Here is a 26,227-nt window from a genome sequence, read left to right as displayed (position 1 = left end):
TAAATAAGGTATAAGGTTTAAAGGCAGGATAAATGTTTAATGTTATAAATACAGACTGTCACAGATGATATAGCATTGCTTATCTGTTAAGGCATTGGTGAACCATTATAAAGTTAAAATTTGGAGAAAGAAAAGTAATCCTATTCAGTTGTTTATAAAGGACTCATTGTTGGTTGATAAAATTTGAATGTAAGCATTGCAGTTGAGGGAAGTTTGCAGAGCCTGTTACTGAAAAGAACATATGACTTTTGATTGAAAAGGGGAAGGGGGCAAAACAAGCAGCACCTTTGTATGTGCTTCTAATTTTCTACATGGGATTTTTTCCTTCTCTATTATGCGGTTTCTTTTTTGTGTCCAGGAAATAAACATGATGATGGTACACAAAGTGACTCAGAAAATGCTGGGGCTCACAGGCGCTGTAGCAAACGTGCAACTCTTGAGGAACACTTAAGGCGCCACCATTCAGAACAGAAAAAGCTACAGAAGGCCCAGGCTACTGAAAAGCATCAAGACCAAGTTGTTGTAAGTCAAACTGCTTTTATGATTGCATTCTTTGATGAAGACAGTCCCAGAAAAAGAAGGTCATATTCTTTTACTCACAGTACGGGAATCTTGTGTCAGGAAACTACTTATACAGCACCACATACAAAACTTGAAAAAACAAAATCTCCAACAGCAGATGCCAAAGTGGTTTCTTTGTCTTTACAGACTAGCTCTGCGCACCACAGAGGGGGGCATGGTGTTCCACATGGGAAATTGTTAAAACAGAAATCAGAGGAGCCATCGGTGTCAATTCCCTTCCTACAAACTGCATTATTAAGAAGTTCAGGGAGTCTGGGGCACAGACCAAGCCAGGAGATGGATAAAATGTTAAAAAATCAAGCTACTTCCGCTGCTTCTGAAAAGGATAATGATGATGACCAAAGTGACAAGGGTACTTATACCATTGAGTTAGAGAATCCCAACAGTGAGGAAGTGGAAGCAAGAAAAATGATTGACAAGGTAAATAATTGAAATTTGGGTATGATATTAGTTTTCTCGTGGTGTATTACTATTGGAAATTACTAGAGAGTATAAAATGTTTTCATGTAGTCAGTATCTTGAAACTTTAGGATTTTGTTAGGGAACTGCAAGACTAACAATAAGACCAAAATGCTTTCTGAGTTTATTCTGCTTATATTCTGAATTTGCCCGAGTTTCATATGTAAAGTCCTGTACGTATAAGCTGATTGGACCTTTTAAAGTTGTATAAATTTAAGATTGACTTTTCAAATGCTATACTTTGGCCATTCTCACTTTGCATTTATTTAAAAACTAAAAATCAAAACCAGATTGCTATGATTCTGTTAATATAAACGTGAACATTAACTGATAATAAACAAAGGTTTCCTGCCTACTAATTTCATTTTGGAAGCAGATGATAATACATATGTTTTAATCAATTTTGTTCTTTTTCCTTAGTTTCTTCTCTTAATTTCTATTCAGTGCTGTCTGTGGTGATAGAAAAGTGTATAAAAACAAAATCAGTGTGTTTATGATACTCTGAGTTTAACCAAGTGTATACCTAGTCATGATGATTATTTACATTTCAGATTTGTTTTTTGATGTTATTGGTTAATGTGTATAATGATTGTTGTATGATTTAAAAAGTAGTTTTGCTTCCAGTAATGGAAGGTTGACTTTAGAATCAGCTGTATATTTTATCCCCTGGAAGATAGAAACATAGATTTGGCTAAACATTAATCTCTTGTTTAAGTTCTTGTTACTCAGCACGTGAGCAGCATTAGCATCATTAGGGAGCTTGTTAGAAATACAAAATCTCAGGCCCATCTTAAACATACTGAATCAGAATCTGCTTAAAAGCAGGGTTCATATGCACATTAACATTTGAGATGCACTAGTTCAGATGATGAGTTTACATAGTGGTCTTTTAGAGAGTAGACAAGGTAAATAACCCTTGGGGATACAGGAAAATTATTAGGACTTACATTTACTTTTTTTTTATATATATAAATTTAATTATTTTATTTATTTTTGGCTGCGTTGGGTCTTCGTTTCTGCGCGCGGGCTTTCTCTAGTTGTGGCGAGCGGGGGCTACTCTCGGTTGCAGTGCGCAGGCTTCTCGTTGTGGTGGCTTCTCTTGTTGTGGAACATGGGCTCTAGGTGCACGGGCTTCAGTAGTTGTTGCATGCGGGCTCAGTAGTTGTGGCTCGCGGGCTCTAGAGCACAGTCTCGGTAGTTGTGGCACATGGGCTTAGTTGCTCCGTGGCATGTGGGATCTTCCCCGGCCAGGGCTCGAACCTGTGTCCCCTGCATTGGCAAGCGGATTCTTAACCACTCCGCCACCAGGGAAGCCCTGGATTTATGTTCACTTTTTTTTTTTTTTAATTTATTTATTTATTTTTGGCTGCGTTGGGTCTTCGTTGCTGCCTGCGGGCTTTCTCTAGTTGTGGCGAGCAGGGGCTACTCTTTGTTGTGCACGGGCTTCTCATTGCGGTGGCTTCTCTTGTTGCGGAGCACGGGCTCTAGAGCGCAGGCTCAGTAGTTGTGGCGCATGGGCTTCGTTACTCTGTGGCATGTGAGAACTTCCCAGACCAGGGCTTGAACCCATGTCCCCTGCATTGGCAAGCGGATTCTTAACCACTGCGCCACCACGGAAGGCCTGTGTTTACTTTTAATTTCATAGTTTTTATTTCTATTTAGGAGTGTGTTCTATAGTGTATGTATGTCATTTCTAATATCCATTTATTGAGGAGCACATGCTCAAAATTTTTTACTGTTGGGGTATAGACTTCCAAACTTTTGGAGACCCATTAATTTAGGAAATAGATGTTATGAAAGTTGTTAATAAGCGAAATAAAGCAATTAAGAAACAGATAAAGTGATTTTTCTGATTATATTAAAGGAAATCTAAGAACACGGTGGTAGCAATAGAAAATGACTCTTGGTGATTTCGAATTATTTTCATCATTGGGAATCAATAATGACATTTCTTTCAGATTATTCTAAAGTTTATAATTTTTCCTCTGGTTATTGAGAACAAGTATAGTGCTATTTAAAATACTGTCAAATAGAAAATAAAAGGATAGGTTTCGAAAAAAAAAAGGGAGTGCTAAGAAGTTTTAAAATTCAGATTAATATTAATTTTATCCTATTATAGCTTTGTTTGGTTTATGGATATTTCATTCATAGTTATTGATGTTTTCTCTATTAAAAGATCTTACAGTGAGGGGTTATATTGTAGTATTTAAGAACGTGAACACTTGCAGGCAGACAGATTTGAGATTAAGTGCAAACCCTACATGTACTAGATATAAGTACATTGAGTAAACTCGAGTAAACTAACCTCTTTAAGCCTGTGTTTATTTTTTTAATAAACTGGAGATTTCACTAAGTTATGAAAAGAATTCAATAAAATATATAAAAGTCTTATTACAATGCCTATCTTATAGTAAAAGGTCTATAAATGTTAGCTATGTTATTACCCTTACTAGGAGTTTCCACATATGAATCTCTACACTAGGTATTGATTAATCCTGAAAAGTTCCTCATCATTGAAAGGGCCAAATCTGAAGCTCAAGTGGAAGGTACAGTGCAAGGGAATAGCCTGGCCAGAATAGCAGAAAGCCAAGAAAGAAGTCACTGTTGCAGATGAGACTCTTTAAAAGTAAACTGCTGGATAGAGAGAGGGACCACAAAACCTGGTGTATACCTGCTGTCTATAATTATCATAAGCATCTTTTTTTCATTTTCAAAAAGAGCCCCAGTTTCCATGACAAATTATATGGTCAAACTATGGATAAAGGAAACCAAGATTTTAAAGCAGGATTCATTTAAGGGAATAATGTCAGGATGTGACTAAGTAGATAATTCAGAGTCATTCTTGGTTTGTATAAACCAGAAAACAAAGCTAAGACCGTAAGTCTAGGGAAAAACAAGAATCACTACATTATCTTGTGAATACCAGAGAAAAAGAGCTGAGATTCTACTAGCTGTGGTTAAAGCTAGAGGTCAGATTCAGGCTAACTAAAGTCAGGCTCTGGGGAAACAAATGTCTGAAGAAAATGAGGTAACCTGTGGGCCTGAAGAAAACAAAGACCAAAAATAGTCAGAATCAAGGCATAAGAAGGACTTTGGGAGGATGGGAGTAGATTCAAGCATCATATCGAATTGCTTGGGTAAGCTCTGTCATCCATTTTCTCCCTTTTGAAGTTAGGATGTGTGGGATGGAAGTTGGGACCATCAGCTGTTGTCCATCTGAATTTAATTGTTGTTTGGTCCTGAAAAAATGTGGTCTCTTTCCCTTTTTACTCCCTTATTTGAGAGCTGGTTTATTTCATTAATTTATACTTTTATCAACCTTTATTCAACATCAACCATGTGCCAGGCTTTGTGTTAGGAGAGAGAGATTGCAACTGAAAAGACAGAGTTCTTCCCCTCAATAACTAAGTATGTGGAGGGACGGAAATACACAAGTGAAAACATATGAATTAAAAACGGTATGATGAATGCTTTGATAAACAAACTGTTCAAGGAAGGGTACCAATAGCTTACATGAGGGGATCTCAGGTTAAATATCTTTTCCTCAGAGAAGTCTTTAGCTATCCAATCTAAAGAAACCTCCCTAGTCACTGTCAAATCAGCTTGTTTCATTTTAATCATAAGCTTTTTAACCAGTTGATAGTTTCCTATTTATTTATTTGCCTCCCCACTCCACTATAACACACACACGCGTGCGTCTGCACACAAGAATATAAACTTCATGACTGCAGGAACCTAGTGCCTGGTATATAAAATGTCCTCAATAAATATTGAATTTAACTGCCAACTGAGCTCATTTTGAAACATGTGGAATTAATCCTTTAACAGGTATGGTCAAGGAGGGTTTTCCAAAAATATGGAGCAACCTTTTCAAAAGCACAGGAGGGTAGAGGACTTGTTCAGAGGGCCACAGTTACTTTTAGAGAGATGAGATTGGAGTAGATCTTGAAGGCCCCTACATATCATACGAAGACCTTTAGATTTTTTAATGCTAAAGGCAGTGGTGAATCATTGAAAGCTTTTAAATCTGGCAGTGATGTGCAAATCACTGTTGTAAGTGTGAAGAATGGATTGAAAATTGGAAAGGCTGGAAGCAGAGAAGGCAATTAAAAAGCTGCTGACATGTCCAGTAGTCAGTTGGATATAAAGGTCTGGATCTTAGGAAAGATACAAAGGTCTGGGCTAAAATAACAGTTTTGGAATTATAAGAGAGTAGATGTGAATGCAGAGTAATAGATGAGATCACTTGGAAAGAATGTATAGCGTGAGAAGAGGCAAAGTATGAAATTTTTAGCAACACCAGTGTGGGTGGACAAAGGAATAAGAGTGAATAAAGGAGGATCCAACAGAGGACTAAGAGAAAACCAAAAGAAAATAGTATCTTGGAGTCAAAAACTCACTTACTCAAAAAGTTGAGTAAGCAGCAGTGTTACATGATACACTGATATTAAATATGATAAGCACTAGAATGCCTTTTCAGTTTTTCCCCAAAATACATTGTATTTCTGGGTCTAGAGAAGATAAGCAGAACATATGTTTCCATCTTAACTCAGGAGAAGTTGCATACTGTTAAAATGTGATCTCTTTAAAGAGATGATCAAGCTGAAATCCTATTATCTTTTTCAGTGCTGGTTGTATTGTTAAGTAGTTAAAAGGTGCTGAGATATCCACACCCCAACCCCCAAGTTATGGGATTACAGCATTTTGGTTTGTACTTTTGTGTTGTGTGTTTGTCAGTAGATAAGCTTATTTTATGCTTTGTCCCCAAATTTACCTTTTATAATATTAACACAAATGTCTGTTATTTATAAAGAACTCTTAAGTTTTACATCTAAGCTTACATGGAGATGCGCTATAATAAGAAAGTGCTGTTAACTGCCTGGATTAAAGGTAATTATCTTCCATTGCAATGATAATCTCCCCTAGACCTCCCTCCTTTGACTTCCCTATGGTACCTAGAGAACCCATCATAGTACCAGTTTCTTTCCCCACTCCTTCGTCCACAGTTCTGCCGAGGGAAGAGGAGGATGTTGTCAGGGCTGCCTCATAGCCTTTTAAGCTAAATGAGGAAGATTTGTAGTGAAAACAGAAAGCTAAATATTAAATGAAAAGGAAAAAATTGGTCATTGTAGAGGGCTTGAGGTTCTTTCGAAAAAGTATTTCTCTTCTCCATAAATTTCATACCATAGACCAGTTCTTCCAGATACTTCTCCTTTCCTGAGTTTTGACTCCCCAAATACCTCTTATTAGCATATTCTCTCCCCTCATGGGGCCTTGTATCTATCAGTGCTGATTCTGTAGGCAGCAGGTGGTAGGGAAAAATCCAGAACCAGGAGAACTATAACAAGACTGGAAACATGGAATGAAGAACATCTACAGCAGTGCGTCAGCCCAGAGGAAGTCCGTGCTGAGAACCTAGATCCAGGTTTAAGCAGTTTGGAATGGAGATATTCCAAACTCTAGTTCACAGCAAGATTTTACATTAGGTCCCAGTCAGAGCCAGGGAACCATGATAAACCAGAGTCAGAATCTAGGTAGAGCCTGCCAGTTAGAACACAGAGGAAGGAGGCATGTTCAAAGTCCACTCAAACACCCAATCAAGATGTATGGGAACTAAAGGATAAGAGATCAAATAAGAGCTTGAGTCGTAAGAGAGGACATTGATAACAGAGGCTGCATTTGGATTTTGACTTAACATTTTTTTCTACTGCCTGTCAATCCAGAAATAATCTGAGTTAACGGGCCAAAGCAAATAGTGGTTCTTAACAGGTAAATTATGACAGCTTGATTTTTCTTCCTCTTATACTAATCTTCTTTCTTGCGGTCTCTTCACTGAACAATTTTTTTTTTAATTTTCTATCAGGAGAATTTACTTTTGGTCACTCTGATTGATGCTCCTCTCCCCTTCGTAGCACCCCATGTTCTTCTTAGGTATAGGAAACCCTATCCTGCTATATTAATTCCCAAAGCTTCATAAGGGAACCCTCACCTTTTTTTCAGTCAAAAGCTTAACATTTAATAGGTTTGCCCCTGTTTTCCTTTCTCTATTATTGTATGAGATCTTATTTATTTTCCTGCTTTTAAGGGGCTTTCCACTTACTGTGCCCTAGTCTAATGAGCTCTTCCCTGTGTGGTTTTTTTGTTTTGTTTTGTTTTTGCATGCCTACCTCCTTCTCATAATTTACTTTCAGAGGCTTTTTTTTAACCACCCTACCTAAAATAGCCCTAGCATTCCCCTCTTACTACCATGTTTCATTGTCTTTATAGAACTTACCTCTAGCTAGTTTACTTTCTTTCTGTCCTTTCTAGAATGATCTTATTTGCCTTGACCATTTCTGTATGTCTTGTGCCTTGAACAGTGCCTGGTATGTAGTAGACACTCAATATCTGTTGAATGAATGAATGAGAAAGAAAAATTTTTGACATGCTTTTTTCATTTTTATCAATATTTGTATGTGGTTAGCTATATATTAGCTAAATTATTTCATTGAATTTATAGATTGGTTAAATCCAATCAGGCCTCCACAAACAGGTTTTCCTGTATTTTATGTGCTGAAACTAGTTTATATCTTGATTTCAAAGTAACTTGTTAAAATGTATAATTTAAAACCTTGTATGTTTTATAAGCTTCTCTTTGTACTAAGAAACATGATTTCTTGTACTAAGAAACATGGTTGTGTCAGAAGAAATGTATAAGTTTCAGGGGAATTGCCTTGATTAGTAGAAAACTAGAGATACCTTTGCGTTTCTAGCGGTACCTACCTAACGACTTAGTGCTTAAGAATCTGTTTGGCAAGGAAAGGAAAGGTAAGATGGTCATTGATGAGCAGTCAGATTTTAGGGATGAAAGAAAAGAATTCATGACAATGAAATAAGCCATAAAGAGGAGAGAAATTGGACATTTTAACTATAGAAGCATTAGAGTAGACCTGAGTGTGATTTGAATATACAAAAGGAGGAGCTAATAGAAAAAGAATCGTAAACAGTGATGGAAAGGGAAGAGATTGTGGCTGTAAGACTCCTAAGGAATGGGAAGAATCAAGGATGTAGGATAGATTTTGGGAGAGGACAAAGATTTACCCAGACAGAGGTGAAAAGGAAGAAGATAAGGCCAGATAGTGCCCTTTTTAAAAAACTGAGGTAAAATTCACATGACATTTGCCATGTTAGCCATTTAAAGTGTGCAGTTTATTGATTTTTAGTACATTCACGGTGTTATGCAACCATCAGCACTGTCTAATTCCTGGACATTTTCATCACCCTAAAAAGAAATCCCATACCTATTAAGCAGTCACTTCAGATTCCTCCGTCCCCCAGCTCCTGGCAACCACTAATCTACTTTCTGCATCAGTGGATTAGCAGCATATTCTGGCCATGTCATATAAATGGAATCTCATAGTATGTGGCCTTTTATGACTTGCTACTTTTCACTTAGCATATCTTTTCAAGGTTCATCCATGCTATAGCATGCATCAACACTTCATTCCTTTTTATGACTGAATACTATACCATTGTGTGGGTATACCACATTTTATTTATCCATTCATCCATTAATAGACATTTGGGTTGCTTCTACCTTTTGGCTATTGTGAATAATGCTCCATGAGCATGCATGTATATGTGTTTATTTGTATACCATGATAAATTATAAAATATCTCTCCTACCCCCATTCTGAACTCCTTTTTTTCTAACAATTTTGTCTGAATTTTCCATTTAAAAGTTGATTACAAATATGTTATAAAAATAACAATGTTAAACATTCAGAACCGTTTATTCCACTGAATTTGTGGGACTTTCCATTTTAAAAATGAAATTAGAGTTTCATGGAAAATTACAAGTTAAAAAAAATTCTCCTCTATTAAATCTTCCTGATTTTGTTCCCTGATGTTAGTGGCTAGCATTCTGCATAGTTCTTGAACTATTTATGTGTGAAGTGATTTCCATAAGCCATGGGAACCTCTACTATTGATTTGAACTGGTAGAGACCCTGCTCTCCTTACCCAGGAGGTCGTTGCTCATTGAAGAAAGAGACGTTCTCATCATCTGAGGGTGAAACTTGAGTGCATTTTTACTTAGACACTTTGATATGATCAGTATACTAATGCAGTACCATTCTTCCGTTGTTATTTTAAAATAGGCCTACAAAAGCTTGATATTTAACCTATTATGTTTCTCATTTCTGTGGGAAGATAAATTCTGAATTTCAACTGATCTGGAAAATTTTTTGGCTAATAAATAAAAGACTATTGCTATTGAATTGCCATTTTGCTCTACATTTGTATTATCGTATTTCTATGCCTAAGTCTTCTCCCTTCCCCCACCCCTTTTGTCTCCACTTTCTGTCACAAGAAGCAAGCCACCTATGTCTGAGGTTGCCAAATGTAATTTGACCTCTCTTTACAAGTATTCAGTAGGTGGAATATTTACCCCCATGAAAGTTAATCCTGTGTTCTTTGGTTTGATATACCATTATTCCCCCTTCCCCAACCTCCAATTTCAGAATTAGAAACGGTGGACATTTTTAGTACAGTCTGAACTTTTAAACAAAAATGACGATAATGGTAATATGCTAGTGAAAAACCAAGGGCAAACTTTTCATAGGCTTGGTTTGTGTTGTATATACTAGCCCTTTATCATCTGAAGAATGTTTAGTTTCTTTAAATTTAAAACTAAAATCTAAAAATCTAAAAATATTGTCTGGTTCTTATAGAAATATTGTTTTAACTGCAAAATACCCCTGCATGGTTCAGGTGACATTCTCTTTTTTTTTTTTCCTAAGCTCCTGTTTTGGACTAAACTCCTCGAGAGCAAGGACTGAGTTATATCTATATTATATACATATTAAATGCCCTATGGTGGTGAGCCCAGTAGCCTACAAGTAACAAGTACCATATCTCAGTAACAGGTTGTTAAAATTGTTTAAAGTAGTCAATGAGATATAGAAGTGAAATCCCAAAGTGAGATGCCAGATATCACATACACATATTCAAAAGAAAAGATTGAGAACATGTTCCAGAATTCTGTCTTCTTACCCTAAACCTAGAGGCTGTGGGGAGGGTCACGGGTCACTCCCCCGTATGGAGATGCATCCACGTGGCTCATGGGAACTGTAGGAGAGAGTACATGAAAGCCACTCCCAACCCCTAAGATAAATAAGTTATCTTTAAACTGCCAGTCCCAGAGAGCTCAGAGAATATAAGTTCAAAAAGAAAATTTCTGTTCCCATACCACTCCTCCTTCCTCCCCATGCCCTTCAGAAGAACTAAAAACTGACTGACAAACTTGGGGAGGAGGGTTCTACTTAGAGTGGAAGCATAAAAGTTGGACAGATATCTGATCTCTCTCCCTTCCTCAGTTTAGACTTCTAGCCTAAAAAAGTTCCTAGCTGAGTGAGGGACACCTGATTTTGTACTCTTATCAGGTTTGGGGGTTTAATCGAGCCCTGGTCAGAGTGGGGAAGAGCAGAGATTCATGAGCCTGGGTTAGTATACTGTATTTGAAATACCCTTGAGCCATCTAGGAGGAGAAAGTACGGATAGGTGAGCAGCTGTCTACAGTTGGTGATTTAAGTGAAGCCTTGGATATGGGTGGAATCACCTAGGGACAAAATCTAGAATGAAAAGATGAGAAAATCTAGCAAACTTGGTCTCTGCTTTGAGGAGCTCTTAAGTTCTGTTTAAGCATTATATTGCATGTCAGATTATATGTACTTTTTTAGATATGAAAAGTATTATAGCTTCAAAGTACATAGACAGTATAGCTGTTTCTGTCTTTGTTTTCACACGAAAGTTGTGGATTTTTTGTACCTAGACACGAAAATGACAGTTTGGATTTCAAGCTGAGCTCGTTGTAACTATTACTCATTTTTCAAAACACTATCAAAAATACAGATATGAACTTTGAAGGCTTCTTTGCTCATACAGCAGTACTTCAGGCCCTATCACTTGCTTGGAAAATAAATTGCTACTTCTCTGACAGATACATATGCACAGCTATCTCTAATGTTTTAAGAGGAATCTGTAGAAAGTCATCTGAGTACTCTTTCTGTACAACTTCAGTTCCCCTCTCTAAAAACATTAGTTCTCTGTGTGTGGGTCTTTTGTTATTATTTCAAAATAGTGTCAGAAGTGATTTGGAGAGATTTAATATATTTGAAACTGCTGGTGCTTAGATATTTGAAGAAATCAAGTTTTGGAGGTCCATTATTAGAATTAAATATCATCAAATCAGAAATTAACTGAAGGTAATTTGTAAATTAACATGCCAGAGAGATGCAACATGCAAGTAATCACATGTGGTTATTTTTGTCTTTTACTCCCAAACTTGAACTGTAATTTTTTTTCTAGTGATTATACAAATAAGGAAATAAACTTCAGTAAATGTGGAGTTCAGTGACTTGAGTTAGAAATAATTTTAAAATTTTATTTTAAGATAGTCACATAACTTAGTAGTTCTAATTTCTTTCTTTATAAGTGGGGTTGAAGGCAGAGCACATGGAAAGGTATACTTAGCAGGTTTTATTGCTGTTCTTGTTAAACTTACTAATTCTGCTGTTTAGCAAAATGAAGCAGGTTTGGTTTTTTCGTTCTGTACACTGTGCTTCCATGTATTATTAAAATTTATATTTGATTTAAAGTTAATACACAATTTGCTCTTAAAGCAAAGATAATTTAAAATATTGAGTGGTTCAACAGAATATTAAATCGTAATTCCTGAAAACTATACAGTTATATTTGAATTAAATATTAAGTAATGCCATCTAGTGGTAACATTTCCAAGTTTAGTGAATTTGAAAATTTGGTATCTGCTTTACTAAATGTGGACTTCAGAATTTGTCAGCTAGGTATACTATATCATTAAAAAGGTTTCTGGAAAATAGTTTAACCTAAGGGTTTTTTCCTTTTTGGTAGAAAATGAAGGCTCTTTGGTTATGTTCTAAAGATCCTTTCTACAAAGTGCTAATTGAAACACATTATTATTCTTTATTGTGATAATTAGAGCCACAACTATTACCTGTAAATAATAAGCATTGGGAACAAAGTAGGCTTAATAGTTAAAACAGAAGGTTAAAGTTTATTTAGTTATAACCTTTTCCCAGTCTATTCAGGGCCTATTATGTGCCAATAAATGAGTAAGACTCAGGTAACTGCCCTTAAAGGCACATGATTGATTGTTGGTCTCTGTGTTTAGAATATTTCAGAAGTGTTGACCATAGACAGCCTTCTTATTGAAAATGCTGATGTGTGTGAACAGACTCAGGAATCTGCATTTCAAACAAAGGCCTTTAAGTTTAAAAATTATATTCTATACAAAGTTTGAGAATTATGGTATATTCTATACAAAGATCATATGTTAAAATCTGTCATTTAGGACCTTAGAAAACTATATGTATAAATTTAACTCATATATGTAAATGTTAAGCATCTGTTAGGGAAGGAACAGATAAAATCAGCCATACCTTTAAGCTTCCAGCATGCTTCTCAAAAATAACAGAGCAAAGAGACAAGCTGAAAACAAGCTGAAGTGGTGTGGTACTCTTTCCTAACTCTTGGCATTATTGTAATGCTTAACATTATTAACATCTTTTAACAAAGCAAAGGTAATATCCTGAATATCTCTTATTTATTATCAAATAGTACATTTTGCTAAATGTTTAAAAAGGACATTTACATTTACATAAGCTGTCACTGCCCTGTTTTCGTCTCCAGCTGTTACTCCTATTGGATGTTACCCTATCATTAAACAAGTTTCCCTCATTACTGAAGTTACCTATGAAATTAACTTGAAATATTATTTGCCTCTGAAGTTACTGATAATACTCACATATTAATCTGGTACTCAGACTTTTCATTTATAAAATAATTTTCTCCTCCTAGGTATTTGGAGTAGATGACAATCAAGATTATAATAGGCCTGTTATCAAAGAAAAACATAAAGATCTGGTAAAAGATTGGGCTCTCAATTCTGCTGCAGTAGTAATGGAAGAAAGAAAGCCACTGAGTACACCTGGATTTCACAGCTCAGAGGTATACACATCTTCTCATATTTTTTACATGCACAAAATATAAATTTTTATCATTTGTAATTACAGCTGACCCTTGAACAACACGGGTTTGAACTGCGCAGCTCCACTCACACACAGATTTTTTTTCACTAGGTACATACTATGGTAGTACATGATCCATGGTTGGTTGAATCCAAGGATTGGGGACCATGGACACAGAGGGCCAACTGCAAAGTTATACATGGATTTTTGACTACATAGAGGGTTGGAACCCTTATTCCCCTCACCCCCCCACCTTTGTTCAAGGGTCAACTGTATATTATTATAAACAATTGATATATCCTCTTGTAAAATACTTTAAATTAATATGCTTTTGTCAGTGAGTGAAAATGTTAAATTTCAGTAAGCAATTAATGAACTATATGCTCACTAATCAAATTGACATTATGAGATAAGACAAAAAAATATACACTGCATATACTTTCTAGGAGGTCATGTATTTGGAATGGAAAGATCTGTCATGCCAGGAAGCATGTGTATAGTAGTGCCTGATAGATACAACTTATAAACCTAAATAAGTGCCCTTGTAGTGCAGCCCAGGATGTAACTAGAATAATGTGAAATTAATTAAGGGTGGCTTGGTTAAGATAGTTTTGGAGTCAGTATAGTATAGTAGAGCTTCTAGGACCTGAGTGCGAATCCCAGAACTGCCACATTTAACAGAATACCTTTGAGTCAGTCATTTCCCCTCTCTCATCTTCAGTTTTCTCATCTATACAAATGGCATTTTTGATAAAACCTATTTACAAGGAAGGATGTGAAGCATAGAAAGTACCCAGCATCGTAATTGTCTGAGATTTATGCAGTCAACAAATGTTTATTCCCTTATCAGAAATATTAGAATTTCATTCTACACTGATATGTCGGAAAGAAGTGTTAAAAAAAAATGTATATGACTGAGAATTATTAATTAATTATAATTTATTCAACTAACAAGATCTAACATTCAGTGGACGCTTTCTGCGTACCATTTTACAAATAATGAAACTGAAGTATGTAGAAATTAATTTGGTCAGTGTCTTAAAACTAGTACCTTGTGGAGCCAGAATTTGAACCTTAAGGAGACTTGATTTCTTAACTCATTCTCTTATTCTTATATTGCCTTTCAGGAAATGAGTTAATTTAAAATATACAAGTAGTAAGTAAATGTTGACTATAAATAAAATAAAATCTTAAGATATAAATAAAACAAAATATAAATGAGGTATTGTATTTGTGTGAAATGTAAGTATTCTTTATAGACAACTAAATACACATATATATTTGCTTATTAATGTAAAAATTTTTCCTTTATGGTCTGCTATTTCCTGAAAACTGTCAAAACAATTACTGTATTTTAGTATTCTTTTTTCCTCCTTCATCTTAGAGAATTTTTATTTTGATTTCTGTTTTATGAGATGCGTAATTTACTTATTGAAAGCGAGTGATACTTACTTGAAGCAATGTTTTAGTATTCTGATTAATCTAGAAAGGGTGCTGGTGATTGTGAACTTGTAGGACTTCCTCTTCTCCTCTCTATCCCTTCAGCCCATGCCAAGTAAATTTATATATAGCTTGAGTATGTACCTGCCTTTGAAGGAGTCACCTAAACAAGCCATTAGGACAGTCTGCACAGAATGAGTCTACATAAATGTGTGTCTTTGAAACCCACCCTGTTGTGGGTATTCCTAACATGATTTGTACTGGTACTTCCTTCAGTCTCAGAACTGTGAGCAGCTCCCACGAAACCTTGGAGGAAATTCAAAGATTCAGCAGACTTTGGTACCCTTAGGCTTTACTGTATGTATGTCACTATGTGTACAACTTACTATTTTAATCTATTATTCTTGAAATCATATAGTATATAGCCTGTATGAAATACTTATCAGTTTCTAGCCTGTCATTTGACACTTTTAAGAAAATATTGTTTTGAATAATTCAGAATAAAATTTGATCAGAGCTTTCCATTCCTTAGTTGTCATTACAGGTTCAATACTAAGGATTGGCTTAAACTTTCAGTGAGGAAACATTTTTTCTATACTCCTAGATCTTCCATATTAAATGCCTAGATTGACCTAGTCTTAAGAATTACCAATATACATCCATAAGTCTGTGGAAGCATATCATGAATTAAATTCTATTTCACAGTTGACTGAGTACTTGCCTTAAGGACAGATGTAGACAGGGGCAGGTCTAGGTTCAGACTGGTTATACAAAAATCCTTAAAGGTTGAGTCATTTCTAGCTTCTTCTGGAAGTACTAAAGTGTTGTAGAAAGAAGCCTCAAGCTTTGGGTTTGTTTTTGAAATCCCTGAAGACATGACCTGGGAGATTTAATACTCCTAGAGACTCTGGAACCAATCTGATTCCTGGAAACATTTAGAGGGCTGGAGAACAACTTAGAAATAGATCTTTAAACTCTCTGTTCTGTAGAATGGAGTAGAACTAACTTCACTGTGGTAGCCACAAAGCTACTGTAGTACGCCTGAGTTTATTTAGTAGCAGTAAATTTTAAGCTCTAAGAGTTTATTTTAGTACCATTGTTAGTACTTAATAAGTACAGAAAATTATACTACATTCACAGTAATAATGTTGTAGTTAAAAGAGGTGCCTAGAAAATCTTCAATTTATATATGAGGAAATTTAGTACATGATAATATATCAATGTGAGGTTTAAATATTGCTTTGTATGATAGGTTAAATGGAATTTAATGACTAAATGGAATTCTGTGGACACAAGAACCAGATTTGACCAGACTAGGTCATTGCATTTTCTTGTTTCTCTCCTTTAGGAAGGCACATCTTCATCTGGAAACAAGCGTTGGGTTTCACAATGGGCTAGTTTGGCTGCCAATCATACAAGGCATGATCAAGAAGAAAGGATAATGGAGTTGTCTGTACCTGTTTCTTTAGAGAATGGTATTTTCTTTCCTTCTTTCTTTTTTTTTGTGAATCATACATCAATTTTTAAAATACTATAAGCTAAATCTATATAGTGAGACGTAAATTAAACCTAAATAAACATATTCACATAGTCTCATGCTCATACTAAATATAGATTTTATTTTCAATAAAAATGCAGATATCATTAAAATATACCCCTAACTGAAGGTAAAGAGATAATTTGTAGATGAAGCATATATATACACACTCACACAAATTTATATGTGACTTTATATGTATACAACATATATATAGATGAAAATTTAAAAATAAGACTAACACAGTTCCAAACTATCCCATTCATTAACGCAACAAATATTTAAATGCCACTTTATGCTATATGTTCAATGAAAAAGAATTTACTTAATATGTATTTAATTTACTTAATACATCATTTGCAAACCTATGTAATATGATTTTTATTACCTTTTTATTATATTTCTGTGAACTGAAATATAAAGTTTCTTTAAAAAAACACAAAATTATATGCCTCTTATGATTTTGTTATTAGATTCAGTTAATTACATTCTTAATTAAAAATAAAACTCAAGGAGAATTTGTATGTGGCTTTTTACCTGTATTCTTAGTTGTATTATTGGAAATGGAAATAGAAATTTATTTTGTCTTTGACTTGTGACACCCAGAAATCTGTTTAGGAATTTTGTAAACATTAGTCAGCAAGTATTTGAGCAAGGTACACATCAGTGTACTAGAAAAGCTATATAATTTATCATAGAAGCTAGAAGTAATTTTTAATATTACCAAAAATCTTTGGAAAGACAGAGTAGTTTGCAGCTTGGTTCACATAAACTGATTACTGTTTGGGAAACAAAACAGACAGAGAAGCTAGGCAAATTTACAAAAGAATCATTATAAAATTATTATTAGCTGTGGAAAGCAAAATTTTATACTTGTTATAAAAATTAATAGTACTTGGTCTTCATTATTTCATTCCTGTTTCATGTTCTAAATGAACTTACTTAGATAAGCTGATAAATCTACTTATAATCTAAAATGTTCTCGTCAAATATTCATTGAGTGTGTGTTAGGAGCCAGGACAGTGTGAGAAATCCTAGAAAAATACAAAAAGATAAAATAGCTATTACAGTTTAGTGCTTCAAGTAGCACTAAGGAGATAAGACATAACCAAATAACATGATTAATTGCTAAATTAAAGTTACATCAGTAAGTTATTAGGTATTTTCCTGCATTATAACCATAGTATTGCTATGAAGTTTAAATGCTAAAATTTTAGAATTATAAAGGGAAGAAAAGACCCACAGAAGCTATATCTAGTATCTTTTTCCCACTTATCCCCAAAAGATTTAAATGCTTTATATGTTAATTTATATTTCCCTAAAAAGATCCCTTTTCTCAGAAATACATTCCATTTATAAGCAGTCAGGAAAGTCCTCCTTAAGTAGTATTCTCAAAGTCTCTCACATGGAAACATCAAAGTTATATATTTTCTCATTGGCTTCTCAGTTTGAGTCTTTAATATACCAGAAGATCATAATTTAAAAATACCTCAGTTTGTAAAATTATGGCAAGTCCTGTCACGTTTTTTCCGTTCTTATAATTTTTAAAAATCTTTTAATGAGCTTTGAATTTTTTTTTAGAAAACCTTGTTAAAATTCTACATTTTCTGTTTTACTTAGGAAATCCAAACTTGTCATTCTTTCAGTAGATAATAATGCTTATTAAAAACCAGGTGTATTATTATTCTTTACTATGTAATTCAAAGTATAACAAATAAACAGTGTTTATTAGTCATTATTTTTGCAATTCTGTGTACCCTACATAGAGTCCATTTTTTGTGAGCGAAACTTCACAGATGGGACAAGTCACAAAAGCAAGAATGAACACAGTAAACTTCTCTGCCATAAAACACATTAAGCGAAAAAAGAGAGCAACAGATGTAGGTTTAAGATCAGATGACCCTGATTTTCATCTCACACAATTTGCTTTCTTGACTCTCCTATTAGTAATCTACCTATTTGTGCATTTTGGCATTGTATTTTCTTTTTAAACTACACTGTCACAATGTTGGCTTATTTATTCAAAGTTTTACTTTATACTTAAGCCATTTCTTAACTTCAGAATCTAAGGTAATATGGTACTCGTTTGCCCCAGTAAGTTCCTTATTTGTTGTTTTATTTTATAGATACAGATATCAGTGAATCTGGCCTTTCAGTGAGAAGTACTGGCTCAGCAACTTCCTTGGCTAGTCAGGGAGAGAGAAAGAGACGAACCCTTCCCCAGCTTCCAAATGAAGAGAAGTCTCTTGAGAGCTCCAGAACAAAGGTTATAGCACAGAGGTCAGAGATAGGAGAAAAGCAAGACACGGAACTTCAGGAGAAAGAAGCACCTACACAGGTATACCAGAAAGATAAACAGGATGCTGAGAGAGCCCTGAGTAAAATGAACAGGGCAGTAAATGGTGAGACTCTTAAAAGTGGTGGAGATAATAAAACCCTGCTTCACTTAGGCAGCTCTTATTCTGGAAAGGAGAAAAGTGAAACTGATAAGGAAGCTTCTTTTGTAAAGCAAACATTAGCTAAAATCCAGCAACAAGAACAAAAGGAACAGGCACAGTGGACACCTACTAAATTATCTTCTTCAAAAAATATTTCAGGTCAGATAGATAGATGTAGGGAGGAACCTTTTAAACAGGAGTCACAACCTCAAGAAAAAATTCCAGGACTTTCTACAAGCAAAGGAGAAAGAGTGATACAAAACGAGGGTAAACGAAGAAAAGCTGAGGAAATTCTGAAAAGTCAGACTTCAAAGGGAGGAGACAAGAAGGAATCCTCCAAGTCATTAGTGCGGCAAGGAAGCTTCACTATAGAGAAACCTAGCCCCAACATACCCATAGAACTTATTCCCCACATAAATAAACAGGCTTCATCTACATCCTCTTCTTTAGCGTTAACAACTGCCAGCAGAATACGAGAAAGAAGTGATTCTATGGATACTGATTCTAGTTTGGACACAACCCTTATTCTAAAAGACACAGAAGCAGTAATGGCTTTTCTAGAAGCTAAACTGCGTGAAGATAATAAAACTGATGAAGGCCCAGATACTCCCAGTTATAACAGAGACAACTCCATTTCACCTGAATCTGATGTGGACACAGCTAGTACCATCAGTCTGGTTACTGGAGAGACTGAAAGAAAGTCAACCCAAAAGCGAAAGAGTTTCACTAGTCTCTATAAAGACAGGTGTTCCACAGGTTCTCCTTCCAAAGATGTTACAAAGTCATCATCTTCAGGTGCTAGGGAGAAAATTGAAAAGAAAACAAAAAGTCGTTCCACAGACGTAGGTTCTAGGGCAGAGGGTCGTAAATTTGTGCAGTCCAGTGGAAGAATAAGGCAGCCTTCAGTAGATTTAACAGATGATGACCAAACCTCTAGTGTACCTCATTCAGCCATCTCTGATGTTATGTCGTCTGATCAGGAAACTTACTCTTGTAAATCTCACGGAAGGACTCCACTTACCTCAACGGATGAGCATGCACATTCCAAACTGGAAGGAAGTAAAGTAACTAAGTCCAAGACTTCTCCTGGAGCACCTGGTGCATCCAGTAAATCAACCACTCTCCCAAGGCCACGACCCACCAGGACTTCCCTCTTGCGCAGAGCGCGACTTGGTGAAGCTTCAGACAGTGAACTCGCCGATGCTGACAAAGCATCTGTGGCTTCTGAAGTGTCCACAACAAGTTCGACATCGAAACCTCCCACAGGAAGGCGTAACATTTCTAGGATTGATTTGTTAGCTCAGCCTCGTAGAACAAGGCTTGGCTCATTATCAGCTCGCAGTGACTCTGAAGCAACAATCTCTAGAAGCAGTGCCTCTTCACGGACCGCAGAAGCCATCATTAGAAGTGGAGCCAGATTAGTACCTTCAGATAAATTTTCTCCTAGAATTAGAGCTAACAGTATCTCTCGACTCTCTGACTCCAAGGTCAAAAGTATGACCTCAACACATGGCTCTCCTTCAGGTAAATTGGATCCAGACTTTTTATAATAGCATATTTCTTTTATGTTTTGGGACTCCTTTTTTTAAAAATTAAATATAAGTGTTGATTCCCAAAATTTTCAGCAGAAAGGTCATGCTGTAGAGGGTTTTGTTCCTATAAAAATTACTTTATTTAGCTTAGTAAATGGAAAATTCAGAAGTTATACACACTTCCAATTAATGTCCTGGTGCAAAATAGTGATTTCAAAATTAGAAGTATATTGAACCGATTTGGGAATTTTAATTGTCTAGTTGGTGAGGTATCTGGATTTGTGTGTCAGAGTTAGATTAGGAATTATTATCTAGTTTATATAATAGAAATTAATAAAAATTAATATTGTGTTTCTAAAAACATGTTTAACTTTTAAACATCTTCACATAATTCTAAGAGTCTGAAGAAAAGCAGTATACCCTTTATTACTCCTTTCAGAGCTAAATGAAATAATCAGTTTTAGCCTTTTTTCCCATTTATTTTGAAACGTCTTTGTATTTTTTTAAGTTAAATCTGTTTATGGTCGGGGCAGGTGAAAACTGATCCTTAATTTATTGCAGTGAAAGAAGATGGATTTGAGAGACAGTCACTAAGCACGTGGGCGAAACTGGGCTATAGAGATTTAACTGGTTATGAGCATTATCTCATAAGGTGCCGTTATATCATTTAACTATAGTAATTAGCTGTCATTGATTGTAATAATTACAAAAGCTACTTTCTCCCCACCAGAATTAACTGCTTCTGGCATATTTGTCTGTTTATATACTTCATATTCAAAGCCATAGCCAGTGAGAATACATATGTGACCAAAGAGTACTCAGACAGATATTGGTGTGTGTCCTGTAAACATGGTCTCATTACTTCATAATCAGCTTCATATGTGGGTGTGGCTGAAAAGGACAGTTGAGGGGAAACCAGCTGTTAAAAGACTTGAAGATTCATTTTCATCAATCATCTTAGTGAGCCCTAAGTCTTGAGTGAAGAGTAAAGGGGAAAGTTGGTGTGCAATCTTTTTTTTTTTTTAATTTTTACTTCTGTCACAGTACAGCCTACAAGACCCAAAACTAGTGGTACTTGGCAAGTGTTATTTTTTTCATTTTTTGTTCCTCCTCTCTCCTCTTCACTGCTGCTTTCCTCCACTCCATTCACATTCCATCTCTCTCCTGGTCTATGGGTGAGGTGATGATGATCATCATGGATGTAAGCTGAAGATAGATAACATACAGTCCTGATTCCAAAAGAATAGATGACATTTCCGTTATTACTGTTGTCCTCCTTGTTTCTACACTTCAGGCTTTGGTTGGTGGTTCATGGGTTTGTTGCCAAGTATCTTAAAAGTACTCTCACTTGATTTATGTTTCCCCAGTGTTGTTATCTGTTGTTCCATGTGGCTCTGCTTCTTCAGTTCACAGTTCCTTTGTGCTGCATTCTATGGTGTGTACTCTTACCAGATTTCTTCTGCCACATTGCTTGTTTCTTCACCTCATGTCTATTTAAGTACATAAAAATGTTTAAGTATTCTCCTGTCTTAACGTAAGCTGTGACGTAAGTTGTATGTTACCAAGTAGCATGAAACTCTTGGTAACTCTTCCTTCGGTACTAGTTATCTAGCTCTTAACACATGAGTGATCTGATTTTATTCCTCAGTGTTTACCAGAGGGGCTTATTTGAGATGCAAACCAAATATGATTACTTCAGCAAGTCTAAGAAACAGCTGTAAGATGCCATATATGTGTGTGTGTGTGTGTGTGTGTGTGTATATATATATATATATATATATATATATATATATATATATATATATCTTTAAAGATATATTTTGTTTCTTGCTTCTTTGAATACAGAACTTGATAAACATCTTTCTATGTCCAAAAAGTACCTTGAATTGCTTAATGAAATTTCCTAGGGCAAACTGACGTGTGTGATCTTGGCCTTCTCCATACTTACTAGCAGTATATTAAATAATTAGAGTCATGGAATTTAATAGTTCGAGGGGTTATTCAGTTTAGGGAACTAAGGCCAAGAGATGGAATAACCTGCCCTGGTCACATAGATATATATAGCAAGAACAGGTTGAGAATCCAAGGCTTTTAATTCCCAACCTATTGCTTTTTTGACCACAACCAGTCTAGCTCTGAGAAATAGTCTCTACTTGTGTGCAAGCTTCCAGAGGACAGCTGGACTCTATTGGATTATTATCATGAATATATATAAGGCCAATATACAGTATAAAGATTTTGGTATTGTTCACCATAATCTTTGTAATTATGATGTTTTACCAAGTTCATGTTCTCTTTTCCACCTTATTGAGCCTGAAGCCACATTGTGATCCAGGATTATATATTCAGATTCTCTCAAGATGCCCATTTACAGTTTTATATCCTATCTAGGACAATGACCAGGGTCTTTCAGTCAGGGTAACATACTAAAATAGTTACATGTGGTAGGTTGTAAAAATTAAAACAAACAAACATATTTTTTGATTTTCCTAATTGAGGTGTCTTTGATATTATGACATTTCTACTTAATATAGTTATAAATCTTGAATGGAAAAAGAAAATAAAAATTCATAGCTTTTGAAAAATGATTTAAAAGAATGTGAAACCATACTTGTCAGTGTTGCTATTCACACTATAAACTTCAAAGATCTTAGAAATATCTGAACTTAGAGCCTGTGATGTCCAAATTGTCATATGTAAAAACAATTCTATAAAGCTTCAAATTCTGTATTTTAACCTATGTTAAAACAAGCTTTTCAAAGAAATATATGTGATAAAAATAGAAGCATGGAAATCTCGGATTTAGCAAAATTAAGAGGAAGGTTTCTTTTATGCTTCTTTAATTCTGATGTAATTTGTTTTTAGGAGTTTAGTTTCCCCCCACACCACCAAAATTTCTTCAATGATCCTTCAGTATGAAGTTATATTAAAATATCCAGATTTATTTTCATATGATACATTTAAAACTTAGTACCCTGAATTATCAAAATAAAGCAGTTGGTTTTCATTATGTTTTAAGTACACATTCTAAAAATTTTAAAAATCATGTTAACATCCTTAGAATTTTTTTAGACCATTTGCTTTCCCACTTTTATTATAATCCTCAAAATTTATAGGTGGTAGGAGTTAAAAGTTGGGCATGCATGGCTTGAGTTATTTTTTCTCAGGTCAAAGGCCAATACAGAACACTGTCAGGGATTTTTTCCCTCAAATGGTCTTACTGCTACTTGCTTATAAATATACATGTAAAACGTGTTTGTGGCTTAATTTCCCACAAAAATATTCTGATATAAGTATGAAGATGCAATGTTTGTTTTCTGAAATGTATTTGTTACATCTGTAGATGTGGATGTGTTTTGATGTCAACAGAGTTTTGGTTAACAGTAAAAGAAATCAAAACAGTCACAGATAAATGATCCGAATAACTCTTTTTCCCTTTTTAAGTTATTTATACATCATAGATAGTATGTTTTCTTAGTGAAATGTAGTAGTTTATTACTTCCACAAGAGGGAGTGTTGCATAATTTTATAACTAAAGTCTTTTTAAATAATGTAACTAAAATAATTTTCAGGTTAGCTACAAAATTAATTAAGCCCATCTTAGAACTTTTTCTCATTTTATTATATGTGCTGTCTAGCACTTCATCAACCCAAGAAGCTTCTTAGAGATTGGCATTTCAGATACCTTCAATACAAATTTTCAATTTAAGGATTTATCTGAAATGCCTTATTAGTACCAATGTATGAAATAAGCCTAATGATATAAAATTACATTTGATTCTCTAAATGATTTTACCTAAGCAGGATGAAATTCAAGAAAAAAGTAAAAAAAATTTTCAGCACTGGTAAAAAAAAAAAATCACAAAAACAGTCATTCTATGAGAAGTCTAGGATGTCTTTTTTTTTTTAATTAGTCTAACTTGAAATGTTTTTTTTTAAAAATATAAAATATTTATTTTTTGTAAAGCACTTGGAACGAATTTTGCACTCTGGAAGTCAGTAGACCTGGCTTAAACTTTGATTTAAGCAATGCAAGACCTTTCTAGGCCTGATTTTTATCTATAAATTCAAGAATTTGGACTATCTAATGTCTAAGGTCATTTTATTCTAAAATTCTATGAAATAAGAAGGCACTGGGGAAAGTTAAAAACATTTTTACTTGAAGTTTGCTCTGCAATAGCTAGCAGATTATAGGGATTTTTCTTCAGATAAAATGTATTGATGCTACAGTTTGGAAGCAAAGATTAAGAACGCAAAGGTATTGAGAGAAGTTCTTCGACAAGTAACAGGTCAGAGGTCCTGGCTTTAAACTCCCTTTCCCAGTCCCTTTAGAGAAGTTCTTCGACAAATAACAGGTCAGAGGTCCTAGCTTTAAACTCCCTTTCCCAGTCCCTTTTTCACCAGTAGTCATCATTTCACTTCTCAGTTCTACACTTTGCTGTTACACAAGCCAAGTTTTGTCCAGAGGTTAACTCGAGCTTTGCTTCATAGCACACCATGTATGATATGCTTTCCATTGGTAAAGATAACCTTTAATTGTTCGAAGACTTATTAATCATATTTTCATTTTCTGCTATGTCCTACTTATTTTATCTCTCAATTTCAGGAGAACAAACCTAAATATGTTACCTTTCAGGTTTTAAAATATGCTTTGTTCTTTTGGTTGCTTTTCTTTTTATTTTCCTTCATTCCTCCCTCCCTCCCTCCCTTCCTTCCTGCCATTATTTTTAAATTTTTTATATAATTTTAAAGGTTACTTTTCACTTACAGTTATTACAAAATATTGGCTATATTCCCCATGTTGTATAATAATACATCCTTGAGCCCATCTTATACCCAGTAGTTTGTGCCTCCCACCAGGCCCCCATATTGCCTCACCCCCTTTAAAAGTTATTATTAGAAGCTTCAGTATTCTTACTGGATTCTAGATAGACCTATAAAAATGGTGGAAAGTTTATGAATTTCATTTGAAAAAGAAGTTTCTCTTTTATTCTTTTCTCCAAAATGTAATGATTCTCTGACCTCAAGACTTAGACTGTTAAAATTAAATTCTAATGTGGCTCAACTTATACATTGTCTCCTGACATTTAGCACTTGGTTCTCACTTTCTCATTCTGCTTTCATGCGCTCTGCCACTCATGAAATCTATCAGCCGTTGATGCCATTCTCTCTAAATTACCTCTACATTAACTACCTGAGTTCCATAATACCTGCTTATGTTTTCATATCTTCTGCAGTTTATTAAAACTCTTTGTTATTGGTTTTTGTCTTCTCTCCAATTTTCAGTTTTAGGTATGGTTACATAGTTTCCACATCAAAAATCAGGAACTTTAGTCTAACAAATAATCTTTTTTTATTTATGAATTTCCTTTTATGAATCATATTCTAGGATAGCAAAATAAAAAGCATTTATCATTTAATGAAATGCCTTTATTAAAAAGTACAGATTTGTTTGCCATATATCTAATTGCCTTGCCATATTTCTGTTTTTTAAAAAACTTCTTTGTTCTTGTTCCTTAACTTTACCTAAAATTGTTTTCACGTCTCAGGGTCAGTTCAACTTAAGGAGTTTTCAAATGTCTAGAAATGAGTAAATTTCCACCATGGTAAAAGTAATATTTATGTTAATGAATTATAATGTTAAAATCAGAAATTATATTTATTACCCCCTTCAAAAAACTCTATGATTAATTACCTGGAGTTCCATATATGTATTTGCGTACACTTTTACAGAAAACCGTGAAGTTTCTGCCTATCTTCATTCTGTCAAATAGGAGTTTGAATCCAGACAAATGGGTAGGCTCTGATTTATGATGTAGTCCTGATTACAGATTTCTTTTTCTCTGTTCTTAAAGCAGTTCTGGGGGCAGTGTGTATCAATTTTATTTGAGAGCCAACTCAGCCTTACAGAGCCTCAGGCAAAAATGTAGTTAGGGGAGGAAAAGACCGGAAAGGCATAAAATTCTAGTGGAGTAGTATGAAGGAATTCTAGACTTCACAAACCTACACAGCCTAGAGGCAGTTTCTGTTTTAAAAGAGAGAGAGAGAGGTAAAACTCTTCTAATATTAATAGCAGTTGGAACTTATAGCAGGAGCTAAGGTTTTATCACTTTAGCCACCAAAAACATCTCATGCTTTTTACTAGTTTTTTCTAATTTGAGAAAAGGAAATGGTCAGTATCTAGGAATTAAT

General features: G+C 34.8%; 1 protein-coding gene across 15 annotated transcripts in view; it reads left to right on the top strand.

The window, feature by feature from the left end:
• CEP170 (centrosomal protein 170) overlaps window positions 1–26,227 on the top strand; it is a 147,448-nt gene that overhangs the window by 96,976 nt on the left and 24,245 nt on the right. For 10 of the 15 annotated variants that reach the window (XM_059940752.1, XM_059940754.1, XM_059940768.1 and 7 more), the window contains 5 exons: window positions 359–522; window positions 709–1,002; window positions 12,919–13,068; window positions 15,877–16,003; window positions 18,192–20,027. In XM_059940752.1, the coding sequence (XP_059796735.1) occupies window positions 359–522; window positions 709–1,002; window positions 12,919–13,068; window positions 15,877–16,003; window positions 18,192–20,027 (2,571 nt within the window). The remainder of the gene's footprint in view (window positions 1–358; window positions 523–708; window positions 1,003–12,918; window positions 13,069–15,876; window positions 16,004–18,191; window positions 20,028–26,227) is intronic. The other 5 variants (XM_059940785.1, XM_059940776.1, XM_059940762.1 and 2 more) reach the window with 1 other exon arrangement.

This window comes from Balaenoptera ricei, chromosome 1 (assembly GCF_028023285.1).
Source record: "Balaenoptera ricei isolate mBalRic1 chromosome 1, mBalRic1.hap2, whole genome shotgun sequence".
Classification (NCBI taxonomy): Eukaryota; Metazoa; Chordata; class Mammalia; order Artiodactyla; family Balaenopteridae; genus Balaenoptera; species Balaenoptera ricei.
The sequence above is the reverse complement of the archived record's forward strand: the minus strand, read 5'-3'. Positions and strand labels throughout refer to the sequence as shown.